Here is a 17652-nt window from a genome sequence, read left to right on the forward strand (position 1 = left end):
TCATAGAAATGGCAGAGCTTTCCAAGCGTTCCCATTCATCCTCCAGCTCTGGGAACCTGGAACGCCCTGGTCCAATCAGCTCCCGAATCCTCAGTGACGTCAGCCAGTGGGCGGGTCAGATGGATTGGGTTCCTCCGCTTCTCTGGCTGGGCCACGTCAGAAGCCGTGCAGGTCCTTGAAGGGACATAAGTTAATACATGTTAATTCATTGGACATAATTGAGAATATGACTCACATCTTTGTTTAAAAATACTCAACTCCACATAGGTTTAAACACCTTGACTTCTGGTTCTTTTTTTAGTTTCCTATTTTCTTCTGTGCATATATACACTGCCTGCGAGTGTCGCGGACCTTCCGCTTCCCCCTCCGCGCACGCGCCGGGGAGGGGCAGGACCGGCCCGTTTCCGGGTGGCGTGGGGGCTGCAGAGGAGAGCGGCTCTCGCGACCGCCAGCATGGAGAGTTTGTACCGAGTCCCATTCTTGGTGCTGGAGTGCCCCAACCTGAAGCTGAAGAAGCCGCCCTGGGTGCACATGCCCTCGGCCATGACGGTGTACGCTCTGGTGGTGGTGTCTTACTTCCTCATCACCGGAGGTAACGCGGGCTGGCCGGGGCTGGCGGCGCCGAGGCGCGGCGCACCTCCCCGCCCCGGAGGCGTCCGTGCCGCCGACCCTCAGCTCGGCGCCAGCGTCGCTTCGCTCTGGATCTTTTCGGAGGGTGGAGGGAAGTTCTGGGGTCCCAGGTATCCACAGCCCAAAGGTTCCTTTGCCCCCAGGCCCTGCCCTTTCTCTTGGCCGCACTGGTGTTCTCATGCCCATTGCTTTTCTCCTCCGCCCCGCCTCTCAGCCTGGGGATCCGTCCAGATCGAAGATGTTTTTCAAGGCCAGGTTGTTGCTCTTTTCTGATGGCCTAGGTTGTCTGACCGAGTCTAGACTAGGAAAGTCTAGTCTGGCCCATTGTCCTCCCGTTGTTGAGGTCAAGAGAGAGTGGGACGTCTAGTCTTTCTTTGTCTTCGGTCCCTGGAACCTTGGAAGAGACGTGAGAATTCTTAAGGTTGCTGTCAGCTCAGACCTAAGGGTTCCGTGTGGCTCTTTTGGTCCAGTTCAAGAATGAATGTGAATGCAATCTTCTAAAGCCACGGGTTTGGAAATATTTGAGATTGGAGATAGATTTGTACTTAATAGAGCAGAAGTTGGGAATATAAAGAGTAAGGAAGATGGTATTATTATTAAAAACGTATGAATTGTTATATCATGTTCTTTTCAAATATAGAACGTTGCAAAAGGGGCGTTGCTTTGCGCAGTGGTGAGTTGGCAGTCCCGCTGCAGTCTTTCCGGGGCCACCACCCACCCTTTCGAGCCACCGGTCCACGATTTGCTGGACTGCGCCGCGGTTAGATTTTGGGAAGTGGGGTACTTAATTTGGAAATGATACAACTCAAGTCCTACAGGTTAGGGACAATAAAAGTGATCCTCTTTTTAAGCGAGTGGTCTGAGACATCTTCATTTTCATAGATATTTTGTAAGAATAGTTGTACGGGAGAGGGAAGAATCTGCAGCTAGGAGGGCTTAGCTGAATGTATCTTTGAATTGCAGCCCGCCCTCCCCCCAGAGTACTGACAGTTTACTTACCCGAGCATTGTATTAGCAATGACATTTCTCAGCACTTTAATAGCTGCTGTGTATTGAAATGAAACTTATATGCATGTGGCTTTTTTTTTTTTTTTTTTTAAATAAGTGATAGAGTCTTTCTGGGCTTTTATTTGCTACTCTTTTACCTGTAACCCTTACCTCCCTTGGAGCCAGAGCCTGTGCCAGACGCCTCACAGTTTTCATTCTGGCTACCTTTGCCATGTTGGTTGTTGCAATGGGGAGATTTTCTATCCCCACCCCTGGGGGAAAGGTCAGTGAGGTGTCTCATACAAGGAGTCGGTGTTGCCACTGGACAGGAGTCTCTTCAAACAACAGAGTGTACCTTTATAAATAAACCATATTTATTGCAGAGGAATATTCAGCAAATGATGTATCGAGTCCCTATTAAATTTCAGGCACCAGCTAAAGCCCAGGCAAGGGATGAGTTCAATTCTGGAGAGAACGTAGAAAAAGTGGGCAGTGGTTCAAGCCCTAACAGTGAATGTCAAACAAACAAGGACCCTGCCCTCCCGAAGCTTATAATGCCATGGTTGAGATACGTTAAATATCACATGCACTTTTTTTACATTATTTCTTTCATTGCAAAAATGCCACAGATGCATTGAAGGAAAAGAACAAGAGATGATGGAAAAATAGTGGGAGTTGGGAATATTTACTTTGGAGTGTGGTTTCTGAGGAAAATGGCTTGTTAGCCAAAATCTGACGAATTGGAGGAAAGGGTGTGTATGCTAAGCAGAGGGAAGAATATGGACAGATATGGGGCCGAGGGACCAATTAGGTGGGTCTTGTAGTTGACCTAGACCAGACTAGTTGGTGGGCAGGAGACGGAGGAAAATATAATGAAAGATATGTGGAAATAGATTCAGTAGGTCTTGATGGAGTAATTGGATGTAGGGGGAGAATGAAGTGTGAAGGAATCTTACTGGTGTCTGGTTAGAGTATCTTGAGTAGATGAAAGTAACATTTTTTGAGATCGAACAAATGAAGTCTTTTTTGGTGGAGAATGATGAACCGGAGCTCACTTTGGGATGTACACTAGTTGGGCATAACCAACTGTAATTAGTTGGATGTGTGCATTTACAGGTATGAGTAGCACTGAGAAAAGAGGTCTGTGTTGAAGTTGGGCAATAAGAAATGTTTTCTGAACTCCTCCCAAGTCCCCATTCTTGGGGAACGTACATCTAATTCCAACGGTGCTAACATTATTTGACATGTGTTGGCACATTGAGAGTCATTCGCACATGGAATTGAAAGCCCAGGCAAGGGATGAGTTCAATTCTGGAGAGAACGTAGAAAAAGTGGGCAGTGGTTCAAGCCCTAAGGAACTTCCATCACTTAGTGGTTTTATAGAAGAGGAGGCTTAGCTAGAGAGGGAGCAAGAAATCATGGGCAAGAGGGTTACAATAGTCATGAGAAACCATTTGAGAAACCAACACATTCTCTAGTAGCTCTCAATTTATAGAAACAAATCCAAGTTTATGTGGAACATACTCTTCAACTAAAATATAATCTTTAATGTTAAATCTCTTTTATTGTGGAGTCATACTTGAGTATTAGAAACAGTTACTGAATGAATTTCTCTTATGAAATAACTCCTAAAGATAATATTGTTTTACAAGTCATTCTGAAGTATTGAGTTGAATGAATAGTTTTATCTGAAGTTTGGGAGATTAGCTGGGCCTCATTTGATTATAATAGTATATATCAAGACAGTCCTATGTACAGTCCTATATAAATTAACCTTTAGAGACAGATGAGAATCCTATTTTTAAAATGAGGAATTCTCTAATCTTTACTATTGCTTTTCATATAGGAATAATTTATGATGTTATTGTTGAACCTCCAAGTGTTGGCTCTATGACTGATGAACACGGGCATCAAAGACCAGTAGCCTTCTTGGCATACAGGTAAGAGCTACCTTTCTGAATGATTTGGTGGTGGGAAAGCGGGCTGCTGGGCCATGCCTGCTTATCCTATCTAATAATAGACAAACATGGTAATTGACCATACCTTCGCTATGCCTCCCATTGACTAATCAGCACGATACGCAAATTAACCGCCAACAAAGATGGCGGCTAATTTGCATACTGCAGGCAGGGCGGGAGAGCACCATCCGGGCCTGCTATCTGCGATCCTGGGCGGGGTCCCATGTGCGACTGGACCCAGGGCGTCCGGGCGGAGCAGCAGCCATCCGCTGGCCCACCCGGGCATCCCGTGTGTTACCTGGGGCGGGGCCCCAACCCCCAGATTGGCCCTGCCCTGTGCGGGACCGGGGACGGCACCCCAACCCCTCAATCAGCCCTGCCCTGTGCGGACTGGGGGCAGCGCCCCAACCCGCTGATTGGCCCTGCCCTGTGCGCGGCCCAGGGAGGTGGGGCAGGCACCTAGGGATCAGCCTGTCATCTGCCACCCAGACAGGCATCTAGGGATCGGGCCTGCCCTCTGCCACCCGGGGAGCGTGCCTAAGCCAGCAGGTGGTTATCTCCCAAGGGGTCCCAGACTGTGAGAGGGCACAGATGGGGCTGCGGGACCCCTCCAACCCCTCACCCCCACCAGTGCACAAATTTTTGTGCACCAGGCCTCTAGTTTAAAAATAATAGTGAAACCCATGGAATCCATTTGTATTTAGACATTAGCTGCTCTAAAATGATAAATTTAGGAATGGCAGTAAGTGAGCAGGAGTAAGAGAAGTATATTACCTATTCATTTATTAGGAAATAACATATTTCACAAAGATATGATCACTTATTTAAAGGAGGGTATCAGTTTAAAATACATTTGTAGACTGTTCTGGGAATCAGCAAACCAGTTTGTAAGTAAAGCTTTATTGGAACTAGGTGTGCCCATTTCTTTGTATACCATCTGTGGCTCCTTTCATACTACAGTGGTAAGTGTGGCATAAACCATATGGCCTGTACTGTACTATCTGGCCACTTAAGAAATATATGTTACTAAATAAGAAACACAATTTTGAGATCTGGGAGTTCCATTTAAGCAATGAAACACCGTTCTAGTGTGGTTTGGTTCACTTGAGCAATGCTTATTGTATTGCTTTCTATAATCCATTTGTTACTTGTCTATTTAAACATAGCTATATATATGTATTTATACCTTACAAATGGTATTCTCTGCATAGGATATTCTTGGAAAGATGATTGTGGTTCTCTGGGGAGGGGATCCAGATGACAGGCGATCTTGGTAGGAAAACATTTCACAGTGTCATCATTTGTGCTATTTGAATTTTGACCATGGTGCATGTATTGCGTTTTCAATTAAAGCAGTGGTTCTCAACCTTCCTAATGCCGCGACCCTTTAATACAGTTCCTCATGTTGTGGTGATCCTCAATTTCATTGTTACAAATTGAACATAATTAAAGCATAGTGATTAATCACAAAAACAGTTTGTAATTATATATGTGTTTTCCGATGGTCTTGGGCGACCCCTGTGAAAGGGTCGTTTGACCCCCAAAGGGGTCGCGACCCACAGGTTGAGAACCGCTGAATTAAAGCAATTAGTTAACAAAAAATATATACCTTCCTTGCATATTCCATGTATAAAGCACCCCTTTAACAGAGAAATTTGCTTTTGGGGGTCCATGAACCCAAAAAAAGCAGATACAGATAATATACAAAAACTTGCATATAATTATAGGGATTTATAGGTCACTGGGAATACATGTGGGGTTCATGGAGCCTTAGTTAAGAACGCCTGCTTTTAAATTTTTCCCTTTGAAACTGAAGGTGTATTAATTATTATAAAACTTTTTAAGATACATTTCTAACCAGTTCAAAATTAATTTGAAATCAAAAGAAATTTAAATAGTATAACTTTTAAAAGCTAAAGTTCTGGGTAAAGGATTCATATACATATAATAATTGGCTTTTTAGGCTAATAATTAAAATGCGAGTACCGATTTTCATAGACAGTTGTGTTGGTTGAGGTCCTAAAACTCTTTGGACATATGCTTCATGAAGACAGCATTTTGTCTGTTTTATTCATTGTTCTAGCCCCAGAATCTAGAATAGTACTTGATAGAAATGAATATCTAGAAATGTAGCAAAATAGTTGAAAGGGTAAGAATAAAAAATTAGCACAAAAATGTTTTAGCAGAAATGAGAATTTCAATTTAAGAATTTCAATTTAAATTTGTTTTTTGGGGAATTTTTAAATTTTATTTTGCTGTGGTCTTTTTTTTTCAGAGTAAATGGACAATATATTATGGAAGGACTTGCATCCAGCTTCCTGTTTACAATGGGAGGTTTAGGTTTCATAATCCTAGACCGATCCAATGCTCCAAACATTCCAAAACTCAACAGATTTCTTCTTCTATTCATTGGATTCGTCTGTGTCCTATTGAGTTTTTTCATGGCCAGAGTATTCATGAGAATGAAACTGCCGTAAGTTATTAAGTACTTTGTGTAACAGCAACTTAACAACTTATGTTGCAAATTGGTACAATAATTACCTAGGTCACATAAAATTATAGATTTAATTTAACTTGTTTTAAACAGATGAAAATTCTGAGAATAAAAAAATGTGACTTTCTGAAGGTTATAGCTATAGTTAGTAGCAAAATTGAGATGAATAGGTCTTCCTGATTGCTATCTTCATGCATGAGAAAAGTTAGTTATTTTGCAGTAGCATCATTGACCATGTTTCTCTAAAGTGCTTTTGGGTTAGTCTGTAACATATGGGATTTTAGTAGTATGGTGATAGTAGGGAATATTTTCAAGACATTAATTGCTGCTGCTCTTTGATATTAGTATGAGGAAAACTCATTAAGCCTTGGCCAGGAAAGGGGAGTTGCCTCTCCAAAAAGATGGGAAAAGGATTTTATTCATATATATCTCATTTTGATTCAGAAAACTTAGACTAAAGATAAATTTGTTTTATGGCAACTTTGATAATTCCATTGAGATCACTAATTTGAGATGTGGACAAGTATAATCATATTTCCCTATATTTGATTTCAGCTATGGAACTTTTCAAGTTTCAACTATACTTATTTCTTAGAACTGATATCCCCTTATTTATTTATTTTTCCTAAAGAATAGTTTATTGATTTTTTTAGAGAGAGAGGAAGGGAGAGGGAGAGACACATCAATGTGAAAGAAACATCGATCAGTTGCCTCCCATATGCACCCCAATCCACAACCTAGGTATGTGCCCTGACTAGGAGTTGAACTTGCAACCTGTTGGTGCATGGGATGATGATCCAACAAACTTAGTCTCCCGCCTAGGGCTCCCCTTATTTTATTACAAGAGATAATAAAAGGGGGTATAGGAATGTGTTTGAGTTTCACAAGTTTACTTATTCTCTGACTTAACCTGTACATTATCTGTAACACATCTGGGGGAGAATGGACAGACTTTCCCTGAGAAAGTTAGAGGTTCTTATCCTGCATTGGTGTTCCCAGCTTAGCCTTTTAGGACGGGAAAAGAGAGCAGTGTTCTTTGACAGCTGAATATCGGTGTGGCCATAAAACTCCCTCAGACTCCTCTGCCAGTGGCTCCTGTTTCTATCCAAGAGAAATAATTTTGGCCATTGGCTAAATTGTATGAAGAATTAGGTACTTAAGCCTCTTCTTTTTGCTCCTCTTTTTTCTGCCCCTGTTGGAAAAGGTGTACTGGAAGAGTAGATGGAAGAGGCTAGAGTTTTCCATAGCAAAACAAGAAAAAAGGAGGCTCCCAGAGAGGATAAGGAGACTATTACAAATTAACTAAAACAGAAGGAACCTTTGGAGACACAGCAGAACAAAAGTGGGCTGTTGCCCATAGAACCAGGCTTGTTCTCATCTTACCTACGCTTCCCATTCTCCCTTAAGGTTTTAGGTCCTCTCCTTAGGATGAGTGTGTTTTTCTTTTAGCTCAGGCATTTGACTTTTAGAATAATAGAGCTATTGACTGCTTACTACAGTGGTTCTCCACCTTCCTAGTGCCGCGACCCTCTCATACAGTTCCTCATGTTGTGGTGACCCCCAACCATAAAATTATTTTTGTTGCTACTTCATAACTGTAATTTTGCTACTGTTATGAATCGTAATGTAAGTATCTGATATGCAGGATGTATTTAGACGAACCCTGTGAAAGGGGTCGCGACCCACAGGTTGAGAACCACTGGCTTACTAAAATGCTTTTATAAGTATTGTAAAGCTGTATAAAATAGACTAAATAGATACTATTTTATGATTGAAGACAAAAGGCCTGCTTTGCTCAGATTGGTAAAAATTGCCATTTTAGTAATTTGAACTAGTGTTTATTAAGCCTGATAAGAAAAGCTGGGCCCCCGAGAAAATCTTAAGATTATGGGATCAGTTCAGAAAAGAAATTTTTCTAAAGTCAATGAATGGGAGGTGGGGGGGCGGGGAGGAGGAGGGGGATTTGAAAAATAAGAATGTAATATTATTTTACTTAAATTAGTATCATTTAGGGACTAGGATGATGCATATATATGATTCTTCCATATAAGTGAAATTTAATCCTATAAGTCTCAGTCTCTCTCTCTCTCTCTCTCTCTCTCTCTCTCTCTCTCTCTCTCTCTCTCTCTCCCCCTCCCTCCCCCCTTCCCTCTTTCCCTCTATAAAATCAATAATAAACAAAACAAAACATACAAACCTGTCCTCGGGTGAGGATTAAAAAAATGTTAAGGTTGTAGAGACTCTGACATCTGCATAAGCTGGGTTGCTTCAGTGAGTGAAATTTAGGATCCAGGGTTGATTGTTAGCAAAGGAGGGAAGGAAATCTAACGAAACAGAATGTACAGCTGCTGAGGATGGTATGTGGTAGGGGGAGTGAGGAATTTGGAGGCCAGTTTGGGGTTTGCTTCGCTCTGAGACTTTGGGTCAGTTCTGTGGACTCTCAGATTCCAAACTTGTTAAATGAAGTTAATTATGTGACTCAGAGTTGCTGTTAAGATTAAATGAGAGGGTGTTTTATGTGCTCTCAAGCATAATATTAATAATTAGTACTTTTATTGTAAAGCTAAACAGAATCCTAAAAAAAAAGTTCTATTTGCAAATTGAATTATGGCCACCATTTAAAAAATAAATAGGCAGTTTCTGTTTCTAAACGAAGAAAGTGAGATTTCTGTTTTAGGACTGTTGGAGGAGACGGGCCCGGAGTGGAGCATCTATGCAATGCTCTGTTCTTTTCTTGCTGTGCGATTTTGAGCAAGCCACATAATTGCCTCCCCCCCACCCCCCCAGTTTGACGTTCTTCAACTGGAAAATGCGAACGATATTTGTTTCACCATCCTTTTTAGGATTGTTGCAAGGGTTAAATGCAAAAATGCTTGCCATAGTGTTTTGAGAAATTTCTGTGTTAGTGCCAACCTAACACAGTACCTGCGTTATATACAGAAGGTACTCTGAAAGAATGAATGTCTTAAAGGTTAAGTAGAAGATTCTTCTTGCTTCTCTGTCTAGTTCTTGAGTTCTTGATTTACTTTTATATTACCTAAGTACTTGTATTTGCCAGTAATTTTACTTCTGTAAAATTCTCACAAGCTTGAATATATATAATAATTAAAAATAATGACATGTTCTGAACTAATAATAGCTAACATCATCAAGAACTTAATTGCATGAGTAGCATTTACTATATAGGAGTGTTATAGGGTCCAAAGGAGAGAAGTTCTGAAGGCATCAGTGAAGATAGGGTGTATTAAATCCTTTCCTAATATGGATAGCTTTATATAGTCCCCCCGAACCCCCGCCCCCTCCTCGATCTTGCAGGTCCTTACTAAGAGGTTGCAAAGATTAATTGCAAAGGGAAAAGTTCGGAACTTTAGAAAACCAAACTTAATGCTTAAATTTGAAAGGGATTCCAGGGCCTAAGTTGTACATCTAGTAAAAGGATCTCCTGTTTGATCCGCATAAAGTTCGACCTGCTCAACAGCTGCAGCTTAGGGCTTCCCTGCTGTCCGGACAGTTCCTGAGGAGCAGAGGTGCAGGCCCACGCTTCTGCACTGTTTCTCGAGGGTTCAGGGCTCACTTCCCCGGTGTGAGTAGCTCCTGATCCTCCTGCCTTCTCCTTTGGTAATATTAGGGTTTTTAGAAAATAAAAACCAGCTTCTTTCCATTAAAAGGTTTATGATTTTTGTTTTACTTGGAGAAAGTCCAAAGAAAATTGATTCTGACTCTTTAATTTTTACATAACATTTTCTTTTATTTACTTTCCCCCCCTCATTTTGTGTTGTTTAGCATATTGGTTTGTAAGTTTATCCTTTGAGGGGGAAGAGTAATGGAACTGAGGCCCAGTAAAATTCTGAGGCGGGGAGGAGCCCAGATAATGAACTAAAAACCATAAAAGTAATCACACACAATATATATACAGTGGGGCCTTGACTACGAGTGTCCCGACTAACGAGTTTTTTGAGATACCAGCTGTCTCTTGGCCGATTTTTTTACATTGAGTTGACAGAGTAATTTGAGTTAACAAGCTCCTTAACGAGCTCGGTCTCGGAACGAATTAAACTCGTAAGTCAAGGCCCCACTGTGTACACACACACACACACACCCTAAAGCCTAATATGCAAATTGTTCCCTCTGGAGTTTGACCAGGAGACCTGGAGTTCATTCACTTGCTATGATGTGTGATGACCACCAGGGGGCGGCGCAGAATGAAAAGAGGCCCCAGCTGGCAGCCGGAAGGCCCTGATTGGCCCTGATCGCTGGCCAGGCCTAGGGACTCTACCCATGCACAAACGGGCCTCTAGTATTTTCAGATTATTATTTGATTCATCATAAAAATTGTTAGGGCATTTTGAAATGTTGCTTCCTTTTCACTTTTTGTGTTTATAAATTTTGTTTCTGTAGGGGCTATCTGATGGGTTAGCGTGCCTTTTGAGAAGAAATCTGTGGATACTGGATTTGTTCCTGTTAATGAAGTTTTAAAGGCGGTACCAAGCCTCTGCTATGAAATATGGAAAAGAATGAAAAGCAGCAGAAAAGAAGCATCTAGTAGGAAACATGGAAACATATTAAAGCTCGGACTAGAATATCTTCTTGGTATCAAAGAGACTAGCTTATACAGTGTTTTTTCCTGCTGACCTACACTGACATACCCATGTTAAGTGGCATTTTCTTCTCGGTTTTTAATTTAAAGAAAATGTACTCCATTTCTACACCTGTAATATTGAATAGAGTAATTATTTTTTACAACCATCTTAACATTATTTTGGAGATGACATTTCTGACTCAGAAATGAATGTAAAATCAGGAAGCAAGATCCCATAGGCTGGGAACCTGGACAGCTGAGCAGTTTACCTGTGGTGCTTTGCCTTTAAACAGTGTGTGTACTGGCACATTGTTTCAGATGTGTATGTAAGACTGTTTCCTGAACAATAAGGTGTATGAAAGGATCAGGAATAAAGAATTTTTCTAATTAACACCTTTTACATTTGTTTTTTAATTGATGATATTAACCTTTTGGGCTATAATTATTCAGTCCCATCTTGTGATTTTAGCTACTAATGGTGGCCTAAAGTCTCAACATATAGTTAGGATGCCCTGTGAGATAGCAACTTCACATTCCTATACATACTCAAGCTGGACTGCAAGCCTGTATCAGAATTGTTGGAAATGTGATGCATTAGATGAACATTCCCTTCAGCCTTTCATTTTTACTAATTAACACACATTTGAGCACATCTGAGAAACACTTCTAGACCAGTGTGGTCTTGCCCTCATTTCTGCTGGCCAGGCCTTTCAGTTCTCCCGACTGGCCATGAATTTCTCTAGTGGCTCAGTTCTTACCCTAAAATCTTTAAGTTTCCAGGAAAGTTTTCACTCAGGTAAATTTTTTTTTCTAATTCCAAGACTGATCTAAAAGCAGCTGTTCATTAAATTTAAAAGGATTCATTTATTAAAAAATATTTTGAATGCCAATTATATGCCAACCAACACTGAGGATTATAGGATTCAATACGACAAAGGGAAGAGAAGATAATCAAAATCTTATAAGGAAGCCAGATAATCAAAAGATAAAAATGTTTATAAAATGTCAGATACTGATAAATGCTACAAAAATCAAGCAAAATAATAGTTTGTACTGTAGCGATGAGAGGTGGGAAGAGGTTGCTATGCGCCAAAGCTCTGAAAATGGGAAACGAGCTGTATGTACTCACCATAAAGAGTTGATTTAAAGACTTGATTTAACTTTAATTACACTTTTTGGCCAATTTTGTGTGTGTGTGTGTGAGAAAGAGAGAGAGAGAGAAACATTGATGTGAGAGAACCATCAATCATTTGCCTCCCGTATGTGCCCTGATGCGGTATTGAATCTGCGATCTATGTAGGGAATCAAACCCACAAGCTTTCTGTGTATGGAACGACACTCCAACCAATTGACCCACACCAACCAGGACATATTTGGCCATATTTTAAAACTAAGCTAGATGGACAGAAGATAATCTAAAAGTGTTATCTTCAAAAGGTCTTTTTCTAAGTGATTGAGTAGTGAGCAGTCCTTTAAGCACCACCAGATGGTGCTATTAAGGTTTGGTGTATTTTTCTGTGTTACAGCTCTTAGAAGTTTTGGTTTTGATTTTTTTAAGAAAATAAAATTACTAAATACAATGAAATATATTTTAATGTTTTTTTCTGGTAAAATTGCAATATTTTTTGTGAAGAAAATAATTGTACCTTGTACTGGAGTTAAAATGCTTTTGGGGATACTAAACTAAAATTGAATATCCTGACAGAAAGCTTCCAAGAGATGTAATGCATGAGAGAGAGTAAATTAATAGATTAGATTGGGCCCAGCCAGTGTGGCTCAGTGGTTGAGCATCCACCTATGAACCAGGAGGTCACAGCATGCCCGGTTTTAGGCTTGATCTTGAGTAGGGGGCATGCAGGAGGCAGCCAGTCAATGATTTCCATTATTGATGTTTCTATCTCCCTCTCTCTGAAACCAATAAAAACATGCTTTTTGAAAAGCTGTTTAAAAAAATAGACTAGAAAAGAAAAAAAAAATTGACTAGATCGGAAGCAAAAAATTTTGATTTTATTACAGGATTCTCCAGGAAATAGGTATTATAATGGAGTCAGAAGTGCAATGTGGTTTAGTGGAGAGAAATAGCAGAAAGAAGTAAAGGAAGGATGCAACATTAGCCAGGGGAAGCTGTCATTTTGTGATGCCAAGCTGACGGAATTGCTGTTAACCCAGCAATTTTTAATCTTTTTGATCTCATGGCACACATAAACTAATTACTAAAATTCTGTAGCCTGGCCAGTGTGGTTCAGGGGTTGAACACCCACATATGAACTAAGAAGTCCCTGGTTCTAGTCCCAGTCAGGGCACATTTCTGGGTTGTGGGCTCAGTCCCCAGTAGGGGGCATGCAGGAGACAGCTGGTCTATGTCTCAATGTTTCTATCCCTCCCTCTCCCTTTCTCTAAAAGCAATAAAAACACTTAAAAATAATAATTTAAAAAATTAGCTAAAATTCTTTGACACATTAAAAAAAATTTTTTTTGCCAATCTGACAAAAAAATAGGTATCATTTTTTAAAAAAATATATTTTATTGATTTTCCACAGAGAGGAAGGGAGAAGGATAGAGAGTTAGAAATATCTATGAGAGAGAAACATCTATCAGCTGCCTCCTGCACATCCCCCACTGGGGATGTGCCCGCAACCAAGGCACATGCCCTTGACCGGAATCGAATCTAGGACCCCTGAGTCCGCAGGCTGACGCTCTATCCACTGAGCCAAACAGGTTAGGGCAAATAGGTATCATTTTGATTCATTCACACCAGATGGTTGTGTTGGCTGCTGTCATTTTTTATTTTAAAATATATTTTATTGATTTTTTACAGAGAGGAAGGGAGAGGGATAGAGAGAAACATCGATGGGAGAGAAACATCGATCAGCTGCCTCCTGCACACCCCCACTGGGGATGTGCCCGTAACCAAGTTCATGCCCTTGACTGGAATCGAACCTGGGACTCTTCAGTCCGCAGGCGGACGCTCTATCCACTGAGCCAAACCAGTCAGGGCGTCATTTTTTTATTTGACAGTCTAATAGTAACGAGGTCAGTGCCCCTGACTAAATAGATGTTGCATGTTTTAAAAATTCTTGCTGCATACAATTGAAAATCACTGTGTTAGCCCCATGGGGAGCTCCAGAGCAGCAAAACTTGCCTATCAGAGTAGTATGTTGGGTGGAAGTGGCTGGACCCTCACACCATTGCCTTGTCAGGTCTTTGGCCACCCTGAGGTTAGCATGACCTTGGCTGCAAAACAGGTGAGTCCTGACAAAGCTAGCAACAAGGCTGTCAGCTGGCCCCACTCATAGCCAGGCAGGAGGTCGGAGCCATTCATCTCTGTCACAGATTTGTAAAGAAAACATCCCCTTTACAGGATTGAAGTGAGGAAATCATGTATACCTTGCCTATAAAAGAAAGATTGGACTGTGATTGTCGTTAGTGTCTGAATTGGGAATTAAATGGTCCATTTCTAAAGGGTAGAACTGGAATAAAGGTTATCTTCCTGTTTTGCAGGTAAGTGAATGGAGATGTGTTTGCTGTAGGGCTTGAAGTAGAATCCAGGTCTGCGTGGCAGACCAATGGTTTCCATCACATGCTACTATTTCTTGGGATAGACGATCACTCTGAATGTAGTAATAAGAAACATACGTTAACTTGTAAAAGACAATGCCAAGTGCTGGGTTATATCAGTGAGCAAGAAAAGCACAACCTCTGTCCATGGGTAATTTATAATTTAGTGAATCTACACAACCGGGCCAGTTCTCTGCTATAGGAGCTCACGGCAGGAGCACTGAAACCCAGATTTGGGAAGAAAGAAGTCTTTAATTTGGCTTGGGAACACTGGGCTACTCATCTACCTAAAAGTTTCAAGTGTAAGTACACTTTTCCCCCCAAATCTCTTTTCCTTGTGTTACTCATGTACTAAGTCCCTTAATTGCAAATGAGAGAAACTCACTCAAGCTATCTTAAGCAACAAAGGTGATTAGGATACTAGAGGCCCGATGCACAAAATTTGTGCAAGGGGCTTGGCCCTTGCAGCCCTGGCTTCGTCTGGAAGGTCGTCCAGAAGGACGTTTGGAAGGTCTTTTGCCTGTCTGATCTAATTAGCATATTATGCTTTTATTATTATGGATTGGAGTATTACAATACTCAAGACAGGGATGCTGCTGGGCATTAGGAGTACCAGAATTAACATGGCATGATAAGAATTCTATTCTTTATTTTTGACATATTCTATGGGTCTGCTTCATGCTTTTCTATTTATAAAACTGGTCCCTTTTATTACTCTGGGTCAGAATGGTAGGAATCATGGCTGTCAGCCTGTCTTTTTTTTTTTTTTTTTTTTTTTATAAATATATTTTTATTGATCAGAGAGGAAGAAAGAGGGAGAGAGAGATAGAAACATCAATGATAAGAATCATTGATTGGCTGCTTCCTGCATGCCCTGCACTGGGAACTGAGCTCACAACCCTGGCCTGTGCCCTGACCAGGAATCGAACCACGTTCACCTGATTCATAGGTCAGTGATAAACCACTGAGCTACGCAGGCCGGGCTGCTAGTCTGTCTTGATCATGACATTCGACAGCTTCAGGCACTCTAGAGGAAATTACCTTGTTTAATCATTTTGTAATGTCACCTCCTTGAATGGAAACTCCTACCCTTTACCTCATCTTCGGCTATCCTTCCCTAATTCCCTCCCCAGCCCTGCTGCTTCTAGTTGTCTAGCTACCTTTTTGCAAGATAACACAAAGTTCAGTTGTTATCAAGTTTATGGAATTTAGTTCATATATGTGAGATGATTCATATCTTAATTTCATTATCCATGGTGAGGTGTCCTCTAACTTATGTTGAACCTGCCAGTGGTGGGAATCTTTTTACCTCTCAGAGCAGCCCATTCATTCCATCTGCAGATCTCTGTCTTTTGGAAAGCTACTTTATTGTTTTGCTTTAGTTCATTACAATGTAATGACAGCATTGCAAGTATTAAAACCCTTTTGGGGAGCCCCCATTTTACCAGGCTTACCGTTTCTAGCTTTTCAGGCTCAAGCATGTGGTCTGGTTCCTTTATGATCATTCTTCTCTCGCTGCACTCATTGTCTATATCCCTTCAAAAAATAAGTTTCCCGGAAGATTATTTCTGGGATGCTTATACTGCAATCGATACAGCCATTTTGGTGGCTCCATACTTCTATAAGCAATGCTAATTATCAGGGTGTTAGCAATGGTCACTACCCATCTCGATGGACAGTAGTACCATGAGCTGGTAGGAGCTCACACTTGGGATCAATCAGATTTGGGTTCACGTTCCAGCTCTGGCAATTACTAGCTGTTGCCACCATGGACAAGTCATTTAGATTCTGTGAGCCTTGTTTTCCTCTTAGTAAAATGAAGCTAACAATTCCTATCTCATAGGGATGTCCTGAGCATTAAAGGAAATAGTGCTCAACTTCTGGAACATATTAGGTGCTCCAGAAATGTTAGTTTTAAACTTATCTGCAGTATCTTTCCCTTCACACGCTGTAATTTTATTTAATGCGTGACTATACGTTCTCCTCTGGGGGTGGATGTGTTGGAAATGCCACAGGGTGTGTGTGATAAATGTAGTTGAACATGGAATGTCTGCTTTTATTTTCAGAACTTTTTAATTGATTTCAGAGAGGGAGAGGGAGATAGAAATATCAATGACGACAGAGGATCATCAGATTGGCTGTCTCTTGCAGGCCCCCACCGAGGATTGAGCCGGCAACCCCGGCATGGGCCCTGACCGGGAATTGAGCCAGGTTGATGCTCAACCACTGAGCCACGCCGGCGGGGGCTGTTTTTATTTTCGTGTCCTACTGAAAAAGTGTTTTATGACTCAAGTTGCATCCATGGCAAGGTAGAAGCAGATTCTATGCAGCATGACGCCTCTCCTGGACGGAAGGCCGAGGAGCTGCCTTTGGTTAATGGGTGACATCTCTTCATAACAGTCCATTTCTTCAGATGCTCCGGCCGAGGATGAACCACCACAGGGGCCGTAAGTGCTTATGTTGGCAGTGGCTCCACCTCAGAAAAAGAGTTTTCTCTTGACAGCAGAGTGTGGGCGCCAGTCTAACCAAGAGCACTTGAGGTGTGACCAGGTTAGTAGGTGAGAACAGCTGTAATTCAGAGTCCCCACGCTGCATAACTATCTTAACTGATATGACAAGAAATGACCTAACAATTTTAAGCCCGCATAGCAAATATTCTGTATCTTTTCACATGACATTTTATATTTGCATAAGAACTCATTTCAACGTTTAAAAGTGCCTTCACATCTATTATCTCATTTAACCCTGACCAGTACCCCATCCGTCATTAGGTCTCTTAGTGTCATAAGAAGAAATAGCAGGCTGAATCCAGGAGGGGCGCCATGCTGGGTACTTGATCCATGTTATTTTCAATCCTCACAACACAGTCCAGGCCTCTTTTTTTTTTTGTTTTTTTTTTAAATAGTGTTACCTTATTTGTGTGACTATTAAATAATATATCATTTAGTCTTTACTTGCTTTTGAGTTACTGCTTAACACATTGGTAATTTAAAATTGTGTATGGTATCTTTCACATGATCATAATTTTTATTTAATCTTTCTTATTTCTTATTATATTTTATTGTTGGCACTATTACATATGTTTCCATTTTCCACCCCACCAACTTTGCCCACCTCCACCCAGCTCCGGCTTCCCTCTGGCTATCACCATACTGTTGTCTGTGTCTATGGGTTATGCCTGTATGTTCTTTGGCTAATCCCTTCACCTTCTTTCATTCAGTCCCTGCCTTTTCCCGCCCCTCTGACACCTGTCAGTCTGTTCCAGGTATCCATGCCTCTGTTTCTATTTTTTTTATTGCTTAAAGTATTACAAAGAGTATTACGTATGTCTCCTTTTCTCTGTTTCTATTTTATTCGTCAATTTATTTTGTTCATTAGATTCCACATGTGAGATCATATGGTATTGGACCTGGAGATTGTGATCATAATTTAAAAAAATATTTTCA

At 41.0% G+C, this 17652-nt stretch overlaps 1 protein-coding gene across 2 annotated transcripts; it reads left to right on the forward strand.

Moving 5' to 3' along the window:
- The first annotated feature begins 381 nt into the window (after nt 1-381).
- Nucleotides 382-11039, forward strand: OSTC (oligosaccharyltransferase complex non-catalytic subunit). 2 transcript variants are annotated; one of them, XM_059662027.1, is made up of 4 exons: nt 385-592; nt 3464-3557; nt 5851-6048; nt 10468-11039. In XM_059662027.1, the coding sequence occupies exons 1-4, from the start codon at nt 454-456 to the stop codon at nt 10484-10486; spliced, it is 450 nt and encodes a 149-aa protein (XP_059518010.1). In that variant the 5' UTR covers nt 385-453; the 3' UTR covers nt 10487-11039. The 2 variants fall into 2 exon arrangements, with proteins under 2 accessions (XP_059518019.1, XP_059518010.1); XM_059662036.1 differs by lacking the exon at nt 5851-6048 and having other exon boundaries at nt 382-592.
- The last annotated feature ends 6613 nt before the right edge of the window (nt 11040-17652 follow it).

The sequence above is a fragment of the Myotis daubentonii genome, chromosome 1 (genome assembly GCF_963259705.1).
Source record: "Myotis daubentonii chromosome 1, mMyoDau2.1, whole genome shotgun sequence".
Lineage (NCBI taxonomy): Eukaryota > Metazoa > Chordata > Mammalia > Chiroptera > Vespertilionidae > Myotis > Myotis daubentonii.

What these genes read in the sequence shown, in the direction of transcription:
- OSTC (XM_059662027.1), top strand. Translation starts at nt 454, where the DNA reads ATGGAGAGTTTGTACCGAGTCCCATTCTTGGTGCTGGAGTGCCCCAAC. An exon ending in TTACTTCCTCATCACCGGAG is followed by an intron (nt 593 to 3,463) that starts GTAACGCGGGCT and finishes CTTTTCATATAG; the next exon opens with GAATAATTTATGATGTTATT. An exon ending in GTAGCCTTCTTGGCATACAG is followed by an intron (nt 3,558 to 5,850) that starts GTAAGAGCTACC and finishes TTTTTTTTTCAG; the next exon opens with AGTAAATGGACAATATATTA.